Here is a 27,994-nt window from a genome sequence, read left to right on the forward strand (position 1 = left end):
CTGGGCCCATGTTGACTCCAATGCTTCCCACAGTTGTGTCAAGTTAGCTGGATGTCCTTTGGGTGGTGGACCATTCTTGATACACACAGGAAACTTGTGAGCGGGATGCGCCTGGCACCTACTACCATACCCCGTTCAAAGGCACTTACTGTATATCTTTTGTCTTGCCAATTCACCCTCTGAATGGCACACATACACAATCCATGTCTCAAGGCTTATAAATCCTTCTTTTAACCGGTCTCCTCCCCTTCATCTACACTGATTTGAAGTGGATTTAACAAGTGACATCAATAAGGGATCATAGCTTCCACCTGGATTCACCTGGTCAGTCGTATGTAATGGAAAGAACAGGTGTCCTTAATGTTTTGTCCACTCAGTGTAGATGCCCATGCTGTAAAGTACTATTGCTGCCCACTAACCCATGTTGTTGTTTATATTTATTTAACCTTTATTTAACAAGTCAATTAAGAACTAATTCTTAGTTACAATGACGGCCTACCAAGAGGCATAAGACCTCCTGCGGGGACGGGGGCTGGGATTTTTTTTTTTTTATGTAGGACAAAACACACATCACGACAAGAGACACCACAACACTACATAAAGAGATACCTAAGACGACAACACAACATCGCAGCAACACAACATGACAACAGCATGGCAGCAACACAGCATGGCAGCAACACGGCAGCCACACATGACAACACAGCATGGTAGCAACACAGCAACATGGCAGCCACACATGACAACACAGCATGGTAGCAACACAGCAACATGGCAGCCACACATGACAACACAGCATGGTAGCAACACAGCAACATGGCAGCCACACATGACAACACAGCATGGTAGCAACACAGCAACATGGCAGCCACACATGACAACACAGCATGGTAGCAACACAACAACACGGCAGCCACACAACATGTTGTGTCCCAACAGAGACAAAGCACACGTATGACAGCCACGTTTGCACCCATATTCCTCTAAACACAGAGAACAGGGTTGTGTTCGTTAGAGCACACGGTAGCAAAACATCTTGCAACAAGATGACAAAAACCTGTTGTACCTCCGTTTCAACTAACCCTGTTTATTGTCTCCGAACAGAGACATAGCGGTGAGGAACGTGCTGGTGGCCACAGCAGACTGTGTTAGGCTGGGAGACTTTGGCCTGTCCAGATACATCGAGGAAGAAGAGTATTACAAAGGTACGGGGAGAATCTCAATGTCAGTTCCTTGATTCCTCTCACCGCGCCTCATTAAAAAAAAAAAAAAAACATTGGATGAGAAAGTCAGATGGGAGGGACTTCTGACCTTCTCATCCAATGGGTTTTGAGAAGGAGGTCGAAGAGGATGCAAGGAATCAAGGAAATGTAATTGAGATGCTCCCATGGAGTGGTTGGTGGTCTGTCTGTGTGCTCTTAAATACTGGCCTCACACTGGCTAAATACATATTACCACTGTCTTTCTGCATCACTTCCACAGCCTCAGTGAGCCGATTACCTATCAAATGGATGGCTCCAGAATCCATTAACTTCAGACGCTTCACAACGGCTAGTGATGTCTGGATGTTTGGTAAGTCTGTTGAAATGTTTTGGGGGATCCTTTGCTTTTGCAGTATTTCTGTGTGTGCCTGCATGTATAACTGTCTTTCTTTCTCACTCCCTCTCTCTTTCTTTTTCTTTCTCTCTCTCTCTTTCTCTCTCTCTCTTTCTTTCACTGGTGGTCGCTGAGCCTGTATTTGGTCAGGATCTGTCTCTGTTTTGTATCTCTGACAGTAGAGATATTCTGACCATTTGTATTCTGTTTTGAGGGCAAATAGAAATGTTGTTTATTCTGTGTTTTTGTTTCATTTTTCCAATTTGTCAAAAAATAGGTTTTCATTTCTGTAACAATTTCATTGATCTCCCTGTGTGTTTGGATAATAGGGTTGTTTAGTGTTTTTAACAGCTGCCATAGGGGACTCTTTTCAGCGTTCAGGTCTTGGGTTTCCAGTGCTTTGAATTGTAAGGATGTGTTGGGGCTTCATTTCAAATGGTGCCAAAGTGTTACTGTCAATCGTCCGAGTTCCGCTCTGCATGCATTATCTGGTACTTTCTTTTGGATATTTAAGATATTTCTGCAGAATTCTGTATGTAGATTTTCTATTGGTTTTTTTCTCCCAATACTTATAATCGTAATTACAGGTTGGTCCTTAAACCTCGCTTCCATATAGTGCAATTGGTAAAATTACACTACTGAATATTTTTCACCAGATTTGGATAGGAATATTTATTTTTGAGAATTGTCTTTTTATGGAGTAAAATGCTTTGCAGGCTTTTTCTTTTAAAGCATTCGCTGCCTGACCAAATCCAACGGAGGCACTGATTATTAGTCCCAGGTAGTTATACCATTGGACGTGTTCAACCAATGGTATTTCCTCATTTGAAGGAGTGTCTGCTGCTCTGATTCATGGCCTTTTTCTGGAGAATCAAGACTTTGGTTTTCTGAAAGTTTATGTTTATTGCCCAGTTGATGCTGTATTCCCAAAGAATGTTAAGTTGTTCCTGTAGTCTCTGTTGGTGACCGTAGGACAAGGTCCTCTGGGTAGAGCAGGAATCTGACCTCCTCATCTTTGAGGGTGAGTCCAGGGGCTGCAGATCGGTCCAACAACACTGCTAGTTCATTGATGTAGACGTTGAACAGGGTTGGACTTAAACTGCACCCTTGTCTCACCCCTCGGCCCTTGTGCAAAAAAACTGTTATTTTATTGTTCAGTTTTAATACTACATGTGTTGTTCAAGTAAATACATTTTATGATGTCATATACTTTACCCCCAATGCTGCTTTGGAGGGTTTTGTAATATAATCCAGCAGGCTATACAGAATCAAAAGCATTCTTAAAATCAACAAAACATGCAAATACTTTTCCTCTGCTTTTCTGATGAACGTGCTGGTTTATTAGTGTGTGTAATGTGTATGGGGTCTGTTGTTCTGTGTTCGGGTAGGAAGCCAATTCGTTTTTTTTCTGAGAGCGTATATTGAGCGTTATGTTGTGTGAGGAAGGTCTGTATTCGGTCATTGAGAAGACAGCAGAACAGTTTCCCCATGTTACTGGTGACACATATTCCCCTAATAGGTATTAGGGTCTAATTTGTCACCTTTTTATACAAGGGGGTTATGAGCCCCTCATTCCAAATATCAGGGAAGCAGCAACTCTCCAAAACCAGGTTGAATAGTTTTAATTAGGCATCCTGTAGCTCAGGAGTACTGTGTTTTTAAGCATGTCATTATTGATGCTGTCAGGGCCACATGCCTTTCCTCCTCTTGGAGGCCATCGTTGGACTGGGGCATTTGTTCAGTGTTCTGTCTTAACTTCTGTCTCGGCTGTTCTATTGAAGCACGGCTCTCCTCCTGGAAATGCCTCAACTCTTCCATCAGCGTCTGGACAGTGTCACATTCTTGTTGTTTTCTCCCCCTGAATTCTGGGGGGTTGTGTCCACATACAATTGTCTCGTGGTGTTGTTTCCAGACATTTTAAGATGTTTGTTTGCTTTGCGCAGGGCTGCTTGCCAAGCATTTGGACGTTCAGTAAAAAGAGGAGATCCACCTTGATTTCTTTTGTCTTTTTGTTGCATAAAGTCTGCTCTTAGGGTCTCTGGGCGCTCTTTTAAAACCTTTGCTTTATATATTTTCCTCCCTGCTTCACTGGCAATACCTTCTGCATATTGGATTGCAAGGTTGCTGAGCTTGGGGCTTGTAAATGTATCCATCTTAGTTGATTACAGCTGGATACAGTAGATGTTACATCTGGTTTGCACTTGGCTAGTTATAGCTAGACGTTTATGAATGTAAACAAAGCCTACCTTGTTTTCTGTCTGAATAGTTTTCTCTTGCTTGTGTAAGTTTAGGTACTTGTTTTCCTGGCTTTTGTCCTTTTTTTATTGTCCTTTTTGTTATTTGTTAGCTAGTTTTTTTTTTAGCTAACAGCATGTAGCCTGTAGCTAGAAACTGTCTTACCAACTCTGTAGCAACATGTAAACAACTGTTAGCTTGTTAGCTTGTTAGCTATCCAGTTGCATTATCAGGCTTGTTAGCTGTCCAGTTGAGTTAGCAGGATAAAAGATGTTGTATTTTCTTCTTCTGATGTTATATTCTTAGTCCTTCTTCCTTTATCTTTCACTCACTTGTTTTTCTCAAATGTACTCTTCCTCTAACTAATTTAAAATATGATATATAACACTAGATATTAGGAGCTCATCATTTTACCAGCTGCTCTTGGAACTTGAAGCGCTCTCTCCTCTCTCTCTCTCTCTCTCTCTGTCTCTCTCTCTCTGTCTCTCTCTCTCTCTGTCTCTCTCTCTCTCTCTCTCGCTCTCTCGCTCTCTCGCTCTCTCGCTCTCTCGCTCTCTCGCTCTCTCGCTCTCTGTCTCTCTCTCTACCTCTCTGTCTCTCTCTACCTCTCTGTCTCTCTCTCTACCTCTCTGTCTCTCTCTCTACCTCTCTGTCTCTCTCTCTACCTCTCTGTCTGTCTGTCTCTCTCTCTCTCTGTCTCTCTCTCTCTCTCTCTGTCTCTGTCTCTGTCTCTGTCTCTGTCTCTCTGTCTCTGTCTCTGTCTCTGTCTCTGTCTCTGTCTCTCTCTGTCTCTGTCTCTGTCTCTGTCTCTGTCTCTGTCTCTGTCTCTGTCTCTGTCTCTGTCTCTGTCTCTCTCTGTCTCTTCTCTCCTCTCCGCCATAGCGGTGTGTATGTGGGAGATCCTGAGCCATGGGCAGCAGCCTTTCTTCTGGTTGGAGAACCGTGATGTCATCAACCAGCTGGAGCAGGGCATCAGACTTCCCAAACCTGACAACTGCCCCCCTGCCCTCTACTCCCTCATGACCCGCTGCTGGTCCTACGACCCCCGCGACAGACCCTCCTTCACCGAGCTGGTCGTCAAGATCAGGTACTGACTGCCCTTTCCTGGCTTGGCTATGTTCTGAAATCTGAATGTGGTTAAAGGTGGGTAAGGTGCTCCATTAAACAATTCCACCAACAAATATCCTGCCAATATGTACTTTTTCTTTTCACAGTGACGTCCATCAGATGGAGAAGGAGCAGCAGAGAGAGAGAGAGAGGGACAGAAAACGCTCCACCAAGTTGTTCGACACAAAGTTGAACTTCAACGAGCCTCCTCCTAAGGTAGTATCCTATCTTCTTGATGAGACACACACACACACACACACACACACCCACGCACACACACACACACACACACACACACACACACACACACCCCCACACACACACACCTTCAGCATTATTGTCTTTCTGTAATAGCGTTGTTAGAATTAGCATATACAGTACCAGTCAAAAGTTTGGACACACCTACTCATTCCAGTTTTTTTTTTTATTTGTACTATTTTCTACATTGTAGAATAATAGTGAAGACATCAGAACTATGAAATAACACATATGGAATCATGTATTAACCAAAAAAAGTGTTAAACAAATCAAAATATATTTTATATTTGAGATTCTTCAAAGTAGCCACCCTTTGCCTTGATGACAGCTTTACACACTCTTGGCATTCTCTCAACCAGCTTCACCTGGAATGCTTTTCCAACAGTCTTGAAGGAGTTCCCACATATGCTGATCACTTGTTGGCTGCTTTTCCTTCACTCTGCCATCCAACTCATCCCAAACCATCTCAATTGGGTTGAGGTTGGGTGATTGTGGAGGCCAGGTCATCTGATGCAGCACTCCATCACTCTCCTTGGTCAAATAGCCCTTACACAGTCTGGAGGTGTGTTTTGGGTCATTGTCCTGTTGAAAAACAAATGATAGTCCTACTAAGCGCAAACCAGATGGGATGGCGTACCGCTGCAGAATGCTGTGGTAGCCATGCTGGTTAAGTGTGCCTTGAATTCTAAATAAATCACAGACAGTGTCACCAGCAAAGCACCCCCACAACATAACACTTCCTCCTCCATGCTTTACGGTGGGAACCACACATGCAGAGATCATCCGTTCAGCCACACCGCGTCTCACAAAGACACGGCGGTTGGAACCAGAAATCTCCAATTTGGACTCATCAGACCAAAGGACAGATTTCCACCGGTCTAATGTCCATTGCTCGTGTTTCTTGGCCCAAGCAAGTCTCTTCTTATTGGTGTCCTTTAGTAGTGGTTTCTTTGCAGCAATTCGACCATGAAGGCCTGATTCACGCAGTCTCCTCTGAACAGTTGATGTTGAGATTTGTCTGTTACTTGAACTCTGTGAAGCATTTATTTGGGCTACAATTTCTGAGGCTGGTAACTCTAATGAACTTATCCTCTGCAGCAGAGGTAACTCTGGGTCTTCCATTCCTGTGGCGATCCTCATGAGAGCCAGTTTCATCATAGCGCTTGGTGGTTTTTGGGACTGCAATTGAAGAAACATTTAAAGTTCTTGAACTTTTCCGAATTGACTGACCTTCATGTCTTAAAGTAATGATGGACTGTCGTTTCTCTTTGCTTATTTGAGCTTTTCTTGCCATAACATGGACTTGGTCTTTTACCAAATAGGGCTATCTTCTGAATACCACCCCTACCTTGTCACAAGACAACTGATTGGCTCAAACACATTAAGAAGGAAAGAAATTCCACAAATTAACTTTTAAGAAGGCACACCTGTTAATTGAAATGCATTCCAGGTGACTACCTCATGAAGCTGGTTAAGAGAATGCCAAGAGTGTGCAAAGCTGTCATCAAGGCAAAGGGTGGCTACTTTGAAGAATCTCTGTTTCATAGTTTTGATGTCTTCACTATTATTCTACAATGTAGAAAATAGTAAAAAATAAAGGAAAACCCTGGAATGAGTAGGTGTGTCCAAACATTTGACTTGTACTGTAAGTTACTCAGCGCCCGTCATCGTTTCTGTCCCTGTGTCTCCAGCCCTTCAGGTTGAAACCTGGGGGTCGTTTTGGGAACGGTATTGGCCTGCACATTCAGCTGAATGAGGCCCTGTGTGCCAGCTCTCCAGACCTGGTCAGTCCCTGTGAATTCACCACTCCTGTAGACTCTAGGAGCAACGCCTTGATGGTGCCCACGGTGTCTCCACGACGATGCAGCATGGGGGTGAGACTCTAGTTATCTAGTTCTAGTCTACTTAATTCTAGACTCTAGTTATCTAGTTCTAGTCTACTTAATTCTAGACTCTAGTTATCTAGTTCTAGTCTACTTAAATCTAGACTCTAGTTATCTAGTTCTAGTCTACTTAATTCTAGACTCTAGTTATCTAGTTCTAGTCTACTTAATTCTAGACTAGTTATCTAGTTATATTCTACTTAATTCTAGACTCTAGTTATCTAGTTTTATTCTACTTAATTCTAGACTCTAGTTATCTAGTTCTAGTCTACTTAATTCTAGACTCTAGTTATCTAGTTCTAGTCTACTTAATTCTAGACTCTAGTTATCTAGTTCTAGTCTACTTAATTCTAGACTCTAGTTATCTAGTTCTAGTCTACTTAATTCTAGACTCTAGTTATCTAGTTCTAGTCTACTTAATTCTAGACTCTAGTTATCTAGTTCTAGTCTACTTAATTCTAGACTAGTTATCTAGTTATATTCTACTTAATTCTAGACTCTAGTTATCTAGTTTTATTCTACTTAATTCTAGACTCTAGTTATCTAGTTCTAGTCTACTTAATTCTAGACTCTAGTTATCTAGTTCTAGTCTACTTAATTCTAGACTCTAGTTATCTAGTTCTAGTCTACTTAATTCTAGACTCTAGTTATCTAGTTCTAGTCTACTTAATTCTAGACTCTAGTTATCTAGTTCTAGTCTACTTAATTCTAGACTCTAGTTATCTAGTTCTAGTCTACTTAATTCTAGACTCTAGTTATCTAGTTCTAGTCTACTTAATTCTAGACTAGTTATCTAGTTATATTCTACTTAATTCTAGACTCTAGTTATCTAGTTCTAGTCTACTTAATTCTAGACTCTAGTTATCTAGTTCTAGTCTACTTAATTCTAGACTCTAGTTATCTAGTTCTAGTCTACTTAATTCTAGACTCTAGTTATCTAGCATTCTAGACTTAGTTATCTAGTCGTCTACTTAATTCTAGACTCTAGTTATCTAGTTCTAGTCTACTTAATTCTAGACTAGTTATCTAGTTATATTCTACTTAATTCTAGACTCTAGTTATCTAGTTATATTCTACTTAATTCTAGACTCTAGTTATCTAGTTCTAGTCTACTTAATTCTAGACTCTAGTTATCTAGTTCTAGTCTACTTAATTCTAGACTCTAGTTATCTAGTTCTAGTCTACTTAATTCTAGACTAGTTATCTAGTTTTATTCTACTTAATTCTAGGCTCTAGTTATCTAGTTCTAGTCTACTTAATTCTAGACTCTGGTTATCTAGTTCTAGTCTACTTCCTTCTAGACTCTGGTTACTCTATTTCCACCCTCAGCGGGGGTTTAAAGAAACCGTAAGCATCTGTTTTTCAGGGATACAGTATCTTCAACCTAGCTTCCGTTTCATTTACGCCTTCTACGTTAGGTCTCTATGATGATCCAAGTCATGTGGTCCTGTGCTTGTGTTAAAGCCCTGTGTTACTGCTATAAGCCCAACAAGCAAGGCTACCGTATTACTAGCTCTGTACTATAGGATTGGTGTGTGTGTGTGTCTCCCTTCCAATAGGAGGGTGAGTTCGTTGTGGAGCCGTCCAGTAAGGAGGACGCCCAGCGGTTGTGGCAGATGGAGAGACAGCGTATGCAGGAGACGATGAGACAACAGAAACAACAGATGATGGAGGATAACAAATGGCTGACCAAGGAGGAGAGACTCCTGGTGGGGAAAACACCTCCGACCTTTACCCCCCTAGACCTAGCAACCCGCCCTAGCAACCCACCCTAACAACCACCCTAACAACAAGTGGCTGACCAAGGAGGAGAGACTCCTGGTGGGGAAAACACCTCCGACCTTTACCCCCCTAGACCTAGCAACCCGCCCTAGCAACCCACCCTAACAACCACCCTAACAACAAGTGGCTGACCAAGGAGGAGAGACTCCTGGTGGGGAAAACACCTCCGACCTTTACCCCCCTAGACCTAGCAAACCACCCTAACAACCACCCTAACAACCCCTTAACAACAAGTGGCTGACCAAGGAGTAACGACTCCTGGCGGGGAATACACCTCCGACCTTTACCCCCCTAGACCTAGCAACCCGCCCTAGCAACCTGCCCTAGCAACCACCCTAACAACAAGTGGCTGACCAAGGAGGAGAGACTCCTGGTGGGGAAAACACCTCCGACCTTTACACCACTATACCTAGCAACCCGCCCTAGCAACCACCCTAACAACAAGTGGCTGACCAAGGAGGAGAGACTCCTGGTGGGGAATATACCTCCAACATATTCCCCCCTAGACCTAGCAAACCACCCTAACAACACCCCTTAACAACAAGTGGCTGACCAAGGAGTAACGACTCCTGGTGGTTAATACACCTTCGACCTTTACCACCCTAGACCTAGTAACCTGCCCTAGCAACCAGGCCCTAGTCCGCCCTAACAACTAGCGCTCTGTACGCCCTGTCCACCATAACTACCTTTCGTCCACCTTATCAACCAACCCCCTCTCCACCCTAACCACCAGTCCCGTAACTCTCACTCTCAGTGGGTCTGTTTTTGAACTGACTGTCCCCATGGGGTCCGTGGCCAATCGACGGTCCACGTCCATATAGTGTCAAATGAACCTGAAGCTACTTGTTCCTTTACAGGATCCCATGGGACAGGAGGACGCCTCCAGTCCACTGGTATGTGTCTTTTTAAAAGCTCATACATGCATATAACAAGTTCTAAAGCAGGGGTGTCAAACGTACGGCCCGCGGGCCGGATCAGGCCCGCAAACGGGTTTAATCCGGCCCGCGAGATGATTTTGAAAAAAAATAACATTTCTAAAGACCGACCCAGTTCTAAAGCATTATACCTGTAGGCTTTAGGTTTAGTGTTACCGCAGCCTCTGTTTTTCTGGTCTGTCATTCACTCATCTGTCTGTCCATTTACATGAAATCACTATGAATTGGTAACAAATCTGCTATGCGATATGGAGTTGTAGTAGGTACGATGATTAGTCAGGTTTCTATAGTTATTCTGCTTTTTGTCTCTGTCTGTAGTCACCTGAAGCTGAGACTGAACATGGTGAGTGGTCCTTCAGAATATCTAGTCGTATGAAATGGAAGTTGATTAAGTGTAACAAAAGTATCATAAACATCCTCCAGTCCTTCTCATACACCCCTCCCTCTCTCCCCCCTATCTCCCCCCGCCTCCCTCTCCCCCCGCCTCCCCCTTCCCCCGCCTCCCTCCCCTCTCTTCCCCCGCCTCCCTCTCTCTCCCTCCCTCTCTCTCCCCCTCTTCTCTCTCCCCCTCCCCTCCCTCCCTCCCTCTCTCCCTCCTTCTCTGAAACCCCAGCCCCGCCAGACAAGCCCCCACGTCTCCCCGTCCCCACAGCCCAGGCCTTCCCCACAGCAGAGCTGGACCGGTCAGATGACCAGGTGTACCAGGCGGTGATGGAGCTGGTCAAGGTGGTGGTGCAGCTGAAGAACGATGTCAACACACTACAGCCTGAACAATACATCAACATAGTGAAGGTAAAGACATGGAAGGTGGTGACTAGTCCCGTAGGAAACCTGAATCAGACACTTGTGATTCAGCTTGGAGTTCCACTTTTGGGAAAATGAGTCCCATTGTACCGGGCGAACTCAATCAAGGGCAGCTCAAGTATATATATAATATATATAATATAATATAAGTATATGAAAGTATTTGACTGTACCCAGGTCTGCTGTAGGATAGAGGCAATGGACCCACAGAAGCATTATAAGATATGGAGTTTCTGTATCCCAATTTGCCCAGGCTAAAAATACTGATATTTCTGCGCATGTGCAGGATTAATTTTTACGTAGCTGAGTACCCACTCCGCTTCCTATGTAGCTGCTGTGCTGAGTGTCTAGTCCGCTTCCTATGTAGCTGCTGTGCTGAGTGTCTAGTCCGCTTCCTATGTAGATGCTGTGCTGAGTGTCTAGTCCGCTTCCTATGTAGATGCTGTGCCGAGTGTCTAGTCCGCTTCCTATGTAGATGCTGTGCTGAGTGTCTAGTCCGCTTCCTATGTAGATGCTGTGCTGAGTGTCTAGTCCGCTTCCTATGTAGATGCTGTGCTGAGTGTCTAGTCCGCTTCCTATGTAGCTGCTGTGCTGAGTGTCTAGTCCGCTTCCTATGTAGATGCTGTGCTGAGTGTCTAGTCCGCTTCCTATGTAGCTGCTGTGCTGAGTGTCTAGTCCGCTTCCTATGTAGATGCTGTGCTGAGTGTCTAGTCCGCTTCCTATGTAGATGCTGTGCTGAGTGTCTAGTCCGCTTCCTATGTAGATGCTGTGCTGAGTGTCTAGTCCACTTCCTATGTAGATGCTGTGCTGAGTGTCTAGTCCGCTTCCTATGTAGATGCTGTGCTGAGTGTCTAGTCCGCTTCCTATGTAGATGCTGTGCTGAGTGTCTAGTCCGCTTCCTATGTAGCTGCTGTGCTGAGTGTCTAGTCCACTTCCTATGTAGATGCTGTGCTGAGTGTCTAGTCCGCTTCCTATGTAGATGCTGTGCTGAGTGCCTAGTCCACTTCCTATGTAGATGCTGTGCTGAGTGTCTAGTCCGCTTCCTATGTAGATGCTGTGCTGAGTACCCACTCCGCTTCCTATGTAGATGCTGTGCTGAGTGCCTAGTCCGCTTCCTATGTAGATGCTGTGCTGAGTGTCTAGTCCGCTTCCTATGTAGATGCTGTGCTGAGTGTCTAGTCCGCTTCCTATGTAGCTGCTGTGCTGAGTGTCTAGTCCGCTTCCTATGTAGATGCTGTGCTGAGTGTCTAGTCCGCTTCCTATGTAGATGCTGTGCTGAGTTCCACTCCCCCCTCCTTGATACCTTTTGTCTGGTCACTGGTGTAGCCTACAAACTTAATGTTGTACACAGAACTGTTCAAACTATTGCATTCCACGCCTTTATTTTAGGAGTGGCGGGGCGTGTATCCGTAGCCACGGTAACAGCTTGACTTGCCAGGACGTATTTTATTGATTAAAGACTCCCCTCTCGCTCCAGTCTATAGGGCTGACCTTACGGAGTCTGATCCACAGTGTGGATGATATTCTACCTACCCTGCATGAGTCCATCAGGACAGAGGTACAGTAACAACCTTCTCCCTTTTACCTCACTCCTTCTCTCCGATATCCCCTGCCTTCAACAGTATATCCCCCGTCCTCAACAGTATATCCCCTGCCTTCAACAGTATATCCCCCGTCCTCAACAGTATATCCCCTGCCTTCAACAGTATATCCCCCGTCCTCAACAGTATATCCCCCGTCCTCAACAGTATATCCCCCGTCCTCAACAGTATATCCCCCGTCCTCAACAGTATATCCCCCGTCCTCAACAGTATATCCCCCGTCCTCAACAGTATATCCCCTGTCCTCAACAGCATATCCCCCGTCCTCAACAGTATATCCCCCGTCCTCAACAGTATATCCCCCGTCCTCAACAGTATATCCCCCCGTCCTCAACAGTATATCCCCCGTCCTCAACAGTATATCCCCCGTCCTCAACAGTATATCCCCCGTCCTCAACAGTATATCCCCCGTCCTCAACAGCATATCCCCCGTCCTCAACAGCATATCCCCCGTCCTCAACAGCATATCCACTGCCCTCAACAGCATATCCCCCGTCCTCAACAGCATATCCCCTGTCCTCAACAGTATATCCCCTGCCCTCAACAGCATATCCCCCGTCCTCAACAGTATATCCCCCGTCCTCAACAGTATATCCCCCGTCCTCAACAGTATATCCCCCGTCCTCAACAGTATATCCCCTGCCCTCAACAGCATATCCCCCGTCCTCAACAGTATATCCCCTGTCCTCAACAGCATATCCCCCGTCCTCAACAGTATATCCCCCGTCCTCAACAGTATATCCCCCGCCTTCAACAGTATATCCCCCGTCCTCAACAGTATATCCCCCGTCCTCAACAGTATATCCCCCGTCCTCAACAGTATATCCCCCGTCCTCAACAGTATATCCCCCGCCCTCAACAGTATATCCCCCGCCCTCAACAGTATATCCCCCGCCCTCAACAGTATATCCCCCGCCCTCAACAGTATATCCCCCGCCCTCAACAGTATATCCCCGCCCTCAACAGTATATCCCCGTCCTCAACAGTATATCCCCCGTCCTCAACAGTATATCCCCCGTCCTCAACAGTATATCCCCCGTCCTCAACAGTATATCCCCCGCCCTCAACAGTATATCCCCGCCTTCAACAGTATATCCCCCGTCCTCAACAGTATATCCCCCGTCCTCAACAGTATATCCCCCGTCCTCAACAGTATATCCCCCGTCCTCAACAGTATATCCCCCGTCCTCAACAGTATATCCCCCGTCCTCAACAGTATATCCCCCGCCTTCAACAGTATATCCCCCGCCCTCAACAGTATATCCCCCGCCCTCAACAGTATATCCCCCGCCCTCAACAGTATATCCCCCGCCCTCAACAGTATATCCCCCGTCCTCAACAGTATATCCCCCGTCCTCAACAGTATATCCCCCGTCCTCAACAGTATATCCCCTGCCCTCAACAGTATATCCCCTGCCCTCAACAGTATATCCCCCGCCCTCAACAGTATATCCCCCGCCCTCAACAGTATATCCCCCGTCCTCAACAGTATATCCCCCGTCCTCAACAGTATATCCCCCGTCCTCAACAGTATATCCCCCGTCCTCAACAGTATATACCCCGTCCTCAACAGTATATCCCCGTCCTCAACAGTATATACCCCCGTCCTCAACAGTATATACCCCGTCCTCAACAGTATATACCCCCGTCCTCAACAGTATATCCCCCGTCCTCAACAGTATATCCCCCGTCCTCAACAGTATATCCCCCGTCCTCAACAGTATATCCCCCGTCCTCAACAGTATATCCCCCGTCCTCAACAGCATATCCCCCGTCCTCAACAGCATATCCCCCGTCCTCAACAGCATATCCACTGCCCTCAACAGCATATCCCCCGGCCTCAACAGCATATCCCCTGTCCTCAACAGCATATCCCCTGTCCTCAACAGTATATCCCCTGCCCTCAACAGTATATCCCCCGTCCTCAACAGTATATCCCCCGTCCTCAACAGTATATCCCCCGTCCTCAACAGTATATCCCCCGTCCTCAACAGTATATCCCCTGCCCTCAACAGTATATCCTCAGTCTCTCAATCCCTCTATTCTCTTGTTCCACTGAGATGTTCACTTAGGAACAATGACAAAGGAGTTGGCTAAAAGAGAAAACATGCTAGCATGCAGGCTACCATTAACTTTTCACTCTCTCCAATCCTCTCCCCTCCTCTCAGATCGAGGGCACCCAAAAGCTGTTGAACAACGACATGGCAGAGTTGATCAGTAAGATGCGTCTGGCCCAGCAGAACGCAATCACCTCTCTGAAGGAGGAGTGTAAGAAACAGATGCTGACTGCAGCACACAACCTGGCCATGGACGGGAAGAACCTCCTGGATGCTGTGGACCAGGCCAGGGTCAGGGCCAACCTGGCCAAGCCCAAACCGGAGGACCCATAGTGGGGTAAATACCCACAGGACACCCCGTCTGGATGGATGGATGGATGGGAGGATTTCCATGTGGGTTGTTTTTTTTCTTCCACTGGAGGACAGGTCAGAGCCGAACATGTTGCGACTGATTGGATGGACATCAGTGACTTGCAGGTACAATAGTCGAGATAAGCGGCATCAGTATGACTAAAATGTAATGTCAGGATTCAAATGGACAGAAAATATGACATTCTTGTGTGATATCTGTTTATCTCAAGAGTTTTAAATTAAAGACATGCTCCGGAACTTTGGCGACTGCTAAGTATTTTTTTAACCTCCCGCTTTGGGCTGGATGTGTCAACGTGTAGTTCATACACGCATAATCTATTCATTACGGTTTTACCTCAATTAGCCACGAAATCCCTAGTTTGAAAGTGACTGTTTTTCTTGAAGTTGTGCCGTGCCATTTTGCCTACATTTCCCACCACGTGGGCCAGCCCCTAGTAATTAAGAGTTCTAGCCAATGAGCTTCAGCCCCTCGCATTTGACTGACTGCTTGCAAGAGGCATGCCCAGCGTTATCCAATAAGGTTGCAGGGCGGGCCCAATGACACAGCAGAGAGAGAGAGAGCAATTACGTGGTTCACATATCTGCACATATGTGATGTAGTACGCAATTTACAGGGACCACTATAGGCTCCTAAGCGCTAGTTCAGAACTACTGGCTAAAACGTATACAAAATTATCGGAGAATCTCTTTAAGAAAAGCCTTTTATAAATAGTCACATTCTCTCTGTCTGCTTAGGTACAGTGGCTTGCAAAAGTATTCACACCCTTTGGCATTCTTCCTATTTTGTTGCCTTACAACCTGGAATTAAAATGGATTTCTTTGGGGTTTGTATCATTTGATTTACACAACATGCCTACCACTTTGAAGATGCAAATTTTTTTTGTGTGTGAAACAAACAAGAAATAGGACAAAGAACTTGAGCATACATAACTATTCACCCACCCAAAGTCAATACTTTGTAGAGCCACCTTTTGCAGCAATTACAGCTGCAAGTCTCTGGAGGAATGTCTCTATAAGCTTGGCACATCTAGCCACTGGGATTTTTACCCATTCTTCAAGGCAAAACTGTTCCAGCTCCTTCAAGTTGGATGGGTTCCGCTGGTGTACAGCAATCTTTAAGTCATATCACAGATTCTCAATTGGATTGAGGTCTGGGCTTTGGCTAGGCCATTCCAAGACATTTAAATGTTTCCTCTTAAACCACTAGAGTGTTGCTTTAGCAGTATGCTTAGGGTCATTCTCCTGCTGGAAGGTGAACCTCCGTCCCAGTCGCAAATCTCTGGAAGACTGAAACAGGTTTCCCTCAAGAATTTCCCTGTATTTAGCGCCATCCATCATTCCTTCAATTCTGACCAGTTTCCCAGTCACTGTCAATTAAAAACGGCCCCACAGCATGATGCTGCCACCACCATGCTTCACTGTGGGGATGGTGTTCTCGGGGTGATGAGAGGTGTTGGGTTTGCGCCAGACATAGCGTTTTCCTTGATGGCCAAAAAGCTCAATTTTAGTCTCATCTGACCAGAGTACCTTCTTCCATATGTTTGGGGAGTCTCCCACATGCCTTTTGGCGAACACCAAAAGTGTTTGCTTATTATTTTCTTTAAGCAATGGCTTTTTTCTGGCCACTCTTCTGTAAAGCCCAGCACTGTGGAGTGTTCAGCTTAAAGTGGTCCTATGGACAGATACTCCAATCTCCACTGTGGAGCTTTGCAGCTCCTTCAGAGTTATCTTTGGTGTCTTTGTTGCCTCTCTGATTAATGCCCTCCTTGCCTGGTCTGTGAGTTTTGGTGGGCGGCCCTCTCTTGGCAGGTTTGTTGTGGTGCCATATTCTTTCCATTTTTTAATAATGGATTTAATGGTGCTCCATTGTATGTTCAAAGTTTAACCCAACCCTGATCTGTACTTCTCCACAACTTTGTCCCTGACCTGTTTGGAGAGCTCCTTGGTCTTCATGGTGCCCCTTGCTTAGTGGTGTTGCAGACTCTGGGCCTTTCAGAACAGGTGTATATATACTGAGATCATGTGACAGATCATGCACACAGGTGGACTTTATTTAACTAATTATGTGACTTCTGAAGGTAATTGGTTGCACCAGATCTTATTTAGGGGCTTCATAGCAAAGGGGGTGAATACATATGCACGCACAACTTTTCAGTTTTTTTTTTTTCATTTCACATCACCAATTTGGACTATTTTGTGTATGTCCATTACATGTAAAATAAAAATCAATTTAAATGACAGGTTGTAATGCAACAAAATAGGAAAAACGGCAAGGGGGATGAATACTTTTGCAAGGCACTGTATAAGATAACGGGGAATTTACTTCCTGGTTATCTTCATGTGTTTCTTCGTAGTAATGCCAGATCAATTGTATTGTTTTAGTGTGACACAATTTTTTTTAAGCATCTTTGTTATTTATGGAATGTGTGAAGCTGTTTCTAGACTTAGACTTGATAGATATAATACTACTGCTGCCCATCACCTTTTTTTTAATCACAATTTTTACATCAGTTTTATAGTATATGTTATGAAAATACCCTTTTGAAAATATGTTAATATACTGCATCCTTCTATCTTTGCCCTATCTTGTATTCATCTGTATCATTATGGATATGACAATGGAATGATTTTGAATACAAATGTCAGACACCATTATGACAAAATAATAAGTGTTGTAATTGTAGAACATTTGTGGTTTTTGAGGATGTTCCCTTATTCTTACATTGGAGTATTGTATGGACTTCCATCAGTGCTCTCGGTAGAAACATTAAATCAAGCATTTTGATTCCTGTTGATCCCCAGAACAGGCATTTCAATTTATACAGTCTTTACTACACAGCAACATCATGAGAGAGAGAGAGAGAGAGAGAGAGAGAATGCCCCTTTACTTCCTTGAAAAGCAGCCAAATCACCTTATTGGATAGAATTTACCCACAAGTCATTGCTTCTCCAATACGAAGCAGTACATTTTAAGGGATTCTATGAATGCCCCGAACCGGGTTAGCGTGTGAGCCAGGTGACCCGTTTTGGCCGATGGTGAAGTTTGCTCAAACAAAAGTGACGTAGGTTAAGCAGGATTCTGTGTTTTCACATGCAAAAGTGATTGCTTTTGATAACAAAGGTTTTATCAGCCTTTCACAATTAAAACTATTTTGAAAATTCTAACATATATATTTTATGGAAAAGAGTTGTTTCTGGATGATGCACCATGCTGCCTTTGTTGACAACATGACCGAGCGGCGCAGGTCACTGTAGCAGGGCGCTCCTCCCTCACCGCTCTTGCCCGTTCACGTCACGGGCCATAGCCCGGTGCACTTAAATGGAACTCCCTCATTGGTAGTGCCAGTCATCCTACTAACTTAGTTTCCTCATTAGGCTTCCACGAGATGGTGCTACTGAAAGGTCACAGTCCATCTGTCTCTACTCATACCACCAGCCGGTCATTGTAGTGCCAGTCCTATGGTACCCACTCCGGGATGGGGTCGCAGACCCCAAGTCCTAGATCATGCCGGCCAGCCAGGGGGGGAGGAAGAGCCCGATGGTCCCCAGCAGACACACGATAATAAACATCCACAGGAAGATACGGTCGATCACCATGGCAACATACTTCCAGTCTTCCTTCACCTGGATGGAGAGATGGAGGAGAGGAGAGACTTGAATGAACGGTAACCACTTTTCTTTTTACATTTTGACTTTTTAGTCATTTATCAGAATGAGTACATTCAACTATCTGCAATATCAGTGTTACTAGTGCTGCCAGTTTAGTTGTGTTATAGTATGTCATAAACACTCACACTAAAGTCAGCGTCCTCTGCCCTCAGGTGATCTGCAATGTAGTGCAGTCCTTCCAGAGCCCGTATCACGCTGGGAGACAAAGACTCTGACACCAAGTTATCCATCTTCTCCAGTCGCTGGGTGGGGTTAATCCTTCTATTCACTCCTCCTCGTCCACTTCCACCATCCAGGCGGTTCTGGGGCCCCCCTGCCCCTTGGGGTGGGTGGTTCTGCTGGGGCGGATGGGTGGAGCCCGGGGGTCTGGGTGACGGAGGACGGAAGGAGAAGTAGGAGGTCAGCGCCCCCAGCTCCAGGTCCTCATAACATGGGGTCCGTCCCCGGGGGTCCTCCCTGGTCCCTCCTCCATCCCGGAGCCAGCTGGCTGAGGTGCTGAGGCAGGGAGGATGGTCTAGGCCTGGATGAAGGAATTAATGATTGGACTTGATACATTTAAACTACGCATAAAGTTGCCTCAGTCATACATATATTGAGGGCCAGTTTCCCGGACACAATGTTTATCATTGTCTGCCTAGTCTTGGACTAAGAAGCACTTTCAATAGAAAATCACCATTAAGAATGATGTTTAGTCCTAGACTACGCTTAACCTGGGAAACCGGCCCTATAAATCACAATAAAGTCTACCAACTTATTATTCATGGTCCTGTTATTACCACCTCACCTGGTGGTCTCGTGGTGGTTGTAGTCCGTCCCTGGTGTTGTGCCACCGCTGCCCCCTGCTGGAGCAACAACAACCTGCGTCTCCTTCCGTCCGGCGCCGGCCGCCTCATGAACAGCCACCTGGGGATCAGGTCCAGGAAGACAGAGTGGACCCAGCGAGGCATCTTATGGGTCCCCGGGGAGCGGTGGTGGACGTTGAGGACAAACACAGTGATGACGATGGAGAGAGTGACGAAGATCATGGTGAAGAGGAGGTACTCTCCAATCAGAGGGATGACCAGGGAGGTGGACGGGATGATCTCTGTGATGAGGAGCAGGAAGACGGTGAGGGAGAGGAGGACGGAGATACACAGGGTGATCTTCTCCCCACAGTCTGAAACAAGAAGGAGGAAGAGGGTGAGGAGGATGGAGAGACACAGGGTGATCTTCTCCCCACAGTCTGAAACAAGAAGGAGGAAGAAGAGGAGGGGGAGGGGGAGGAGGAGGAGGAGGGGGAGAGAGGAAGAAGAAGAAGAAGAAGAATACTTTTTTGTCCATCTTGCAGAGAACGGAAATGTGTCTTTTTACACACACCCCAAGAGGTTGGAAGCAATGGGTCAGCCACAATGCAGCAGCCCTGGAGCAGTTGTTAGGTGCCTTACTCAAGGGCACAATGGCAGGAGAGGGTATTTAGGATGACACCTCACTCTACACCAGATTTTCCCATCGGACCTGGGATTCGAACCGGCAACCCTCTGGTTGCTGGCCCGCTGGTAACCAATGGGGATGTTAGCTTAAAATGTCAGAAATTCTATTTACACACCAGTGTTCTACCAGAACTAAACTGTTCCCAGAACCAAATTGAATAGCTTGCCAGTAGCTGGTTCTGGGTGTTGAGGTCGCTGCATCCTCACCATGGAAATAACACACACACACATTCACACACACACGGACATGCATACACACACACACACATTCACGGACCTGCATACACACACACACACATTCACACACACACACACACGGACATGCATACACACAAACACACAAACACACATTCACACACACACGGACCTGCATACACACAAACACACAAACACACATTCACACACACACGGACCTGCATACACACAAACACACATTCACACACACACACGGACATGCATACACACACACACACAAACACACATTCACACACACACGGACATGCATACACACACACACACACATACACACATTCACACACACACACATTCACACACACACGGACATGCATACACACACACACACACACACATTCACACACACACGGACATGCATACACACACACACACATTCACACACACACACGGACCTGCATACACACACACACACACATTCACACACACACGGACATGCATACACACACACACACATACACACATTCACACACATTCACACACACACACATTCACACACACACGGACATGCATACACACACACACACACATTCACACACACACGGACCTGCATACACACAAACACACATTTACACACACACGGACATGCATACACACACACACATTCACACACACACGGACCTGCATACACACAAACACACATTCACACACACACGGACATGCATACACACAAACACACATTCACACACACACGGACATGCATACACACAAACACACATTCACACACACACACAGACATGCATACACACACACACACAAACACACATTCACACACACACGGACATGCATACACACACACACACATTCACACACATTCACACACACACACACATTCACACACACACACGGACCTGCATACACACACACACACACATTCACACACACACACACGGACATGCATACACACACACACACATTCACACACACACGGACATGCATACACACACACACACATTCACACACACACACGGACCTGCATACACACACACACACATTCACACACACACACACGGACATGCATACACACACACACACATTCACACACACACGGACACACGGACATGCATACACACAAACACACATTCACACACACACACACGTGTCAGCAACACTGGTCCTTCAGCTCAGACCACTTCTGTTTTTCTGAGGCTGGGCAGAGAGAGAAATGGTTCCACCACAGAATGTCAGTAAGAGGAACAGAGTCATTTCACACAGTTTTGTATTTGCATTTTGCAACCAAACAAAAGAAACAGTTGAGTTACCATGGTAAAGATAGGCAATACCAGGGGTATTAAAATAATAATAATAATAATAATAATAATAATAATAATAATAATAATATGCCATTTAGCAGACGCTTTTATCCAACGCGATTTACAGTCATGTGTGCATACATTTTTACGTATGGGTGGTCCCGGGGATCAAACCCACTACCCTGGGCGTTACAAGCGCCGTGCTCTACCAATTGAGCTACAGAGGACCAAATCTTACCCTAGGAGGGCCGGAGTACTGCTGGTTTTCTGTTCTACACTATCTAGAACCTAAAAGGGTTCTTCGGCTGTCCCCATAGGATAAAGCCTGTTTAGAACCCTTTTGGGTTCCATGTAGAACCCTTTCCGCAGAGAACCAAAAAGACAGTCAAAAAATAAATCACAAGGAATAACGTTCTGAAGTGTCTGTCCTATAACTAGGAGACATAAGAAAGATCAGGAAATATTTAAGGTTTTTTTGGACACATTTAACCCCTTATTTTTTTTGGCACAAAACGACCATACTTCCATTTATTTGTATGGGTTAACTTCAGACTAGTCCCGAAGACACTTGTGGGGGTCATAGAGCAGAACACCATTGTGTTTCTTGAGAGTCTCATCTTTTCATAATAGTTAGGCCAAAAACCGTTCGGACGCTACAGATGTTTTCGTGAGAAGACCGATTTTCGGGACGTCTCCTGGTCTTGACAAAACACCGCTGTAGCTCGGCCACCTTCCACCACAGATGAGGAAGGGTGACACAGGCGGATGCGGTGGATTGAGACACAGCCCATGCAACAAAACAAAAAATAAATAAAAAAAACGGATATCTCTAGTGAATATAATGCAATCCTTTTAGATTTTATAATATTATATTATATTCTGTGAATCTTTTTGCATTTTCCAGACAAATAGCTAGCAATAAAGTGCACAATATTGTCCAAACTGATGTGTAAAGGCGCTTTCTGTAAGCATGAGCCTGTCCAATATGACGTAGGCTACAATATGAAGGACTCTTTAGGCTACTTTAAAATTTTACACTTTATTCCCTTAGAAAGCGATAGTATTTGCTTTACCAGCGTGCCCCTTTGCAATTTGTATCCATTGCCGCTTTTTATCCATGTTTTTTTTTTTATCATTTGTTTTATAATAGGCCATCATATTAGAGATTCTTCAAAATACAGATTTTGGTATCCTATTCTTCATAAGACCTGCTTAAAATACATTTTTACATTAACATTTTAGTCATTTAGCAGACGCTCTTATCCAGAGCGACTTACAGTTAGTGCATACATTATTTTATGTTTTTCATACTGGCCCCCCGTGGGAATCGAACCCACAACCCTGGCGTTGCAAACGCCATGCTCTACCAACTGAGCTACATCCCTGCCGGCCATTCCCTCCCCTACCCTGGACGACGCTGGGCCAATTGTGCGCCGCCCCATGGGTCTCCCGGTCGTGGCCGGCTACGACAGAGCCTGCCCACAACCAATGCACGTAGGCCTACAACCAATGCACGTAGGCCTACAAAGCGGTTTTACTGTTTTTTAAAACAGGAGGATATTAAATTATATTTATTTGTACGGCTGTGGACAGGTGGAGGATATCGGGACAGTAGCTTATTACTCCCAGTCTTAAATCGTTGGATAACAAATACAGGCTGTAATGATGAGAAAAAAAAACGAAACCGATTGACTATTAAAGTGTGCTGTTTGTCGATTTATACTGCTTGTGGAATAAGGGGGAGGGACCAGGGAATCAGACAGTGATCGGATCATCTTGAGGTGTAACCATGGCTTCTGACTGTGCCTCTCCAGAAGGAGGGACAACAACAGGAAGTGGAGGGACAACAACAGGAAGTGGAGGTGTCAGGCAACTGAGAGGGGAGAAGTGAAACCCTTCCTGGACTTCACCACCACAGGTAGACATTATCAATAGATATCTCCCATTTCATCAACGAGTCGTCAATCGGCCACCCTAGCATAGCATTCACAGTAGAAACAGAAACGGTTTTCCAATACGGGATGTAAATGTAAATGTTGAATTTGTGCTTTTTAGAGAGTACTACTAGTTTGATTCCATCAGTGTCCCTCGGAACTCCCGTGATGGTTGGAGTTTATTTTTATTTTACAAACAACAAAACTGCAGTGTCCGACATATAACGGAATTACCGTTCCTTCTGTTAGAATAGCACTCTCTAGCGGTGGTAGTTGTCATGGTAGTCCCACACAAACGTTGTACTCATCGTAGATAGTCAATCATTGAGAATCAGCGTTTTACTCTGAGAGTACATGGTCTCATCACTCTCTGTCCCTTTATCCTTAAAATGATACTATTTGACTACTTGTTAGTTGTACGTATTCCAGGGGAGGCTGGTGAGGGGAGGACGTCTCATAATAATGTCTGGAATGGAGTGAAATGGAATGGTATCAACATGGAACTATAAACTATAAACCCGTCCTCCGATTTATAAGTGCCACCAGCCACCACTGGAATTCACCCATTTTCTAATGTGACCAACGGGTCCAACTTCCTGCTTCCCCTGTGATGCATAACCATTCTGTCATGGTCTGGTGTGTGTTGTGTTGTGTTGTTGTTTTGTTCTCTAGAGTAAAAGAGGATAGAAATGTTTTTACAATTGATGTTCGTCTACAGTTGATAGTGAACGTGTACACACCCCTTGCACAGTCTTTACATTTTGCTGCTTTAAAATTATATTTTAAAAGAATGATTAAATTAGATTTTTTTTCTCTTACAGATCGACACAACCGACTCAACATTTTCAAAGTGAGAATAATTACAGAAAATATTCAAAATTATGGGAGCTCTATCCAATCAGATCCGCTTTAGCCGACATCCGCATAACGGTTGTTATGACGTGTCGGAGGTGGAACTGCTTTAGAACTGTTAAATCCACAAGTGAATTTCCATTATTTTGCATTATACCTAAAGTGGATATTGCCATTGGCTGCACAGAGAACTCCCATGCAGCCTTGTTTCCAAGTTCCAACACTGGAATGTGAGATATAATCTACATCCTCCATTATGATGATAGAAATCCTCTTTATATTGTTGAATGTTTTTTTCAATTTGAGCGTAACTATTTACAGTGGGGGAAAAAAGTATTTAGTCAGCCACCAATTGTGCAAGTTCTCCCACTTAAAAAGATGAGAGAGGCCTGTAATTTTCATCATAGGTACACGTCAACTATGACAGACAAAATGAGAAAAAGAATTCCAGAAAATCACATTGTAGGATTTTTTATGAATTTATTTGCAAATTATGGTGGAAAATAAGTATTTGGTCAATAACAAAAGTTTCTCAATACTTTGTTACATACCCTTTGTTGGCAATGACACAGGTCAAACGTTTTCTGTAAGTCTTCACAAGGTTTTCACACACTGTTGCTGGTATTTTGGCCCATTCCTCCATGCAGATCTCCTCTAGAGCAGTGATGTTTTGGGGCTGTCGCTGGGCAACACGGACTTTCAACTCCCTCCAAATATGTTCTATGGGGTTGAGATCTGGAGACTGGCTAGGCCACTCCAGGACCTTGATATGCTTCTTACGAAGCCACTCCTTCGTTGCCCGGGCGGTGTGTTTGGGATCATTGTCATGCTGAAAGACCCAGCCACGTTTCATCTTCAATGCCCTTGCTGATGGAAGGAGGTTTTCACTCAAAATCTCACGATACATGGCCCCATTCATTCTTTCCTTTACACGGATCAGTCGTCCTGGTTCCTTTGCAGAAAAACAGCCCCAAAGCATGATGTTTCCACCCCCATGCTTCACAGTAGGTATGGTGTTCTTTGGATGCAACTCAGCATTCTTTGTCCTCCAAACACGACGAGTTGAGTTTTTACCAAAAAGTTATATTTTGGTTTCATCTGACCATATGTGATTCTCCCAATCCTCTTCTGGATCATCCAAATGCACTCTAGCAAACTTCAGACGGGCCTGGACATGTACTGGCTTAAGCAGGGTGACACGTCTGGCACTGCAGGATTTGAGTCCCTGGCGGCGTAGTGTGTTACTGATGGTAGGCTTTGTTACTTTGGTCCCAGCTCTCTGCAGGTCATTCACTAGGTCCCCCCGTGTGGTTCTGGGATTTTTGCTCACCGTTCTTGTGATCATTTTGACCCCACGGGGTGAGATCTTGCGTGGAGCCCCCAGATCGAGGGAGATTATCAGTGGTCTTGTATGTCTTCCATTTCCTAATAATTGATCCCACAGTTGATTTCTTCAAACCAAGCTGCTTACCTATTGCAGATTCAGTCTTCCCAGCCTGGTGCAGGTCTACAATTTTGTTTCTGGTGTCCTTTGACAGCTCTTTGGTCTTGGCCATAGTGGAGTTTGGAGTGTGACTGTTTGAGGTTGTGGACAGGTGTCTTTTAGACTGATAACAAGTTCAAACAGGTGCCATTAATACAGGTAACGAGTGGAGGACAGAGGAGCCTCTTAAAGAAGAAGTTACAGGTCTGTGAGAGCCAGAAATCTTGCTTGTTTGTAGGTGACCAAATACTTATTTTCCACCATAATTTGCAAATCAATTCATTAAAAATCCTACAATGTGATTTTCTGGAAAAAAAATTCTCAATGTGTCTGTCATAGTTGACATGTACCTATGATGAAAATTACAGGCCTCTCTCATCTTTTTAAGTGGGAGAACTTTCACAATTGGTGGCTCACTAAATACTTGTTTTCCTCACTGTACACGGCAGAGGCTCAATCAAGCTAGTCGTCTTGACTACTTTCTTATGTCATTCTCGCTGGCACCAAAAGTTTAAAAAGTGTTGATGGGGGTCAGAATGCGGTCGGACCATCAAATAATTGGCATGTACATTACTCTTACTGAATTTCCACGTGGGCGAGGATATTGGAAATGTAATCAAAGCCTATTGGATGACAACTTGTTTTTAACCAGGACAGAAGAATTTATAACTGACTTTTTCCTACATAACATAGCAGATCCCCTTATTGTATCGGACACTTTTAAATGTACCTTTTAAAGGACATGCAATTCAATACTAATCTTTAAAACAAAAGCAATTAAAGTCAAAATAATCCATATTAAGAAAGGAAATAGAGGGACTAGCAGTACAGATAGATAGCAATAAAAACAGTACCATAGAGGCACAGAATACGTTAAAGGAAAAACAAAAAGAAATGGAGGAACTTATTCAAGAAAGATCAAGTGTAATATATTATAAAAAATAAAGCAAACTGGATGGGACATGTCTGTGTTGATTTGATGGCCTCATGGCATTATATATCTGTAGCTCAGTTGGTAGAGCATGGCGCTTGCAACGCCAGGGTTGTGGGTTCGTTTCCCACGGGGGGCCAGTATGAAAATGTATGCACTCACTAACTGTAAGTCGCTCTGGATAAGAGTGACTGCTAAATGACTAAAATGTAAAATGTAAACATGGGGAAAAATGCACTTTTTTGTTGTTGTAAATCTTCAACATAGAAATGCTACCAAAAATACTTTTCTGAAACTTGTTACAAATGACGGAGTCACCCATGATTCACCAAACTATATTTTAAAAAAACGAGGCAAAGTACTTTAAGCATATATTTTCGTTTCAGTCTCCTCCATCTCCACTAACCTATTAAAAATGTAAAATTAATAGCTGTACAGAAAGATTCACATGAAGGCCAAATTACAGAGGAAAAACTTCTTGATGCAATTAAAGCCTTTATTAAGTCCGGGAAAACTACAGGGCTGGATGGCATACCAGTTAAGGTATACCAAACCTTTTTTGATGTACTCAGAGGACCGTTATTAGCATGTTTTAACCACTCCTATAAAAATTGTAGATTATCAGATACTCAACAAGAAGGTCTGATTTCATTATTACTGAAACAGGACCCAAATTGTAAATTTAAAGATCCAGTCCATTTAAAAAACTGGAGGCCCCTTACACTTCAGTGTTGTGATGCAAAAATTCTAGCAAAGTGCATAGTGCTTAGAATTAAAGAGGTATTGTCGGATATTATTCATCCTAATTAGACAGGTTTTTTACAGGGACAATACATTGGACATAATATAAGACAAGTACTGGAAACAATAGAACACTGAAATATCTGGAAAACCAGCTTGTATTTCTTTCATCACATTCCCAGTGGGTCAGAAGTTTACATACACTCAATTAGTATTTCGTAGCATTGCCTTTAAATTGTTTAACTTGGGTCAAACGTTTTGGGTAGCCTTCCACAAGCTTCCCACAATAAGTTGGGTGAATTTTGGCCCATTCCTCCTGACAGAGCTGGTGTAACTGAGTCAGGTATGTAGGCCTCCTTGCTCGCACACGCTTTTTCAGTTCTGCCCACAAATGTTCTATAGGATTGAGGTCAGGGTTTTGTGATGGCCACTCCAATACCTTGACTTTGTTGTCCTTAAGCCATTTTGCCACAACTTTGGAAGTATGCTTGGGGTCATTGTCCATTTGGAAGACCCATTTGCGACCAAGCTTTAACTTCCTGACTGATGTCTTGAGATGTTGCTTCAATATATCCACATAATTTTCCTTCCTCATGATGCCATCTATTTTGTGAAGTGCACCAGTCCCTCCTGCAGCAAAGCACCCCCACAGCATGATGCTGCCACCCCCGTGCTTCACGGTTGAGATGGTGTTCTTCGGCTTGCAAGCCGCCCCCTTTTTCCTCCAGACATAACGATGGTCATTATGGCCAAACAGTTCTATTTTTGTTTCATCAGACC

The 27,994-nt window shown here is 44.4% G+C and overlaps 2 protein-coding genes across 5 annotated transcripts in view; one reads left to right on the forward strand and one right to left on the reverse strand.

Moving 5' to 3' along the window:
• Window positions 1-18,119, forward strand: part of ptk2bb (protein tyrosine kinase 2 beta, b) — a 67,676-nt gene extending 49,557 nt beyond the window's left edge. For 2 of the 3 annotated variants that reach the window (XM_041870067.2, XM_041870068.2), the window contains exons 19-29: window positions 1,105-1,205; window positions 1,483-1,572; window positions 4,714-4,918; window positions 5,046-5,154; window positions 6,888-7,070; window positions 8,639-8,788; window positions 9,719-9,754; window positions 10,115-10,139; window positions 10,410-10,588; window positions 12,078-12,158; window positions 14,370-15,430. In XM_041870067.2, coding sequence (XP_041726001.1) covers window positions 1,105-1,205; window positions 1,483-1,572; window positions 4,714-4,918; window positions 5,046-5,154; window positions 6,888-7,070; window positions 8,639-8,788; window positions 9,719-9,754; window positions 10,115-10,139; window positions 10,410-10,588; window positions 12,078-12,158; window positions 14,370-14,591 — 1,381 coding nt within the window. In that variant the 3' untranslated portion in view covers window positions 14,592-15,430. Of the gene's footprint in view, window positions 1-1,104; window positions 1,206-1,482; window positions 1,573-4,713; window positions 4,919-5,045; window positions 5,155-6,887; window positions 7,071-8,638; window positions 8,789-9,718; window positions 9,755-10,114; window positions 10,140-10,409; window positions 10,589-12,077; window positions 12,159-14,369; window positions 15,431-18,005 lie in introns of those variants that run through there. The other variant, XR_005998112.2, reaches the window with a different exon arrangement.
• Window positions 18,120-18,126: 7 nt separating this feature from the next.
• The window catches only part of LOC121556175 (neuronal acetylcholine receptor subunit alpha-2), a 43,338-nt gene continuing 33,470 nt past the window's right edge, over window positions 18,127-27,994 (reverse strand). Inside the window, exons 7-9 of one of the 2 annotated variants that reach the window (XM_041870071.2) lie at window positions 19,084-19,455; window positions 18,425-18,819; window positions 18,127-18,254 (exon numbers count right to left, since the gene is read on the reverse strand). In XM_041870071.2, the coding sequence (XP_041726005.2) occupies window positions 18,129-18,254; window positions 18,425-18,819; window positions 19,084-19,455 (893 nt within the window). In that variant the 3' untranslated portion in view covers window positions 18,127-18,128. Of the gene's footprint in view, window positions 18,255-18,424; window positions 18,820-19,083; window positions 19,522-27,994 lie in introns of both variants that reach the window. The other variant, XM_041870070.2, reaches the window with a different exon arrangement.

Source organism: Coregonus clupeaformis, unplaced genomic scaffold, assembly GCF_020615455.1.
Source record: "Coregonus clupeaformis isolate EN_2021a unplaced genomic scaffold, ASM2061545v1 scaf0069, whole genome shotgun sequence".
In the NCBI taxonomy this organism is placed as follows: domain Eukaryota; kingdom Metazoa; phylum Chordata; class Actinopteri; order Salmoniformes; family Salmonidae; genus Coregonus; species Coregonus clupeaformis.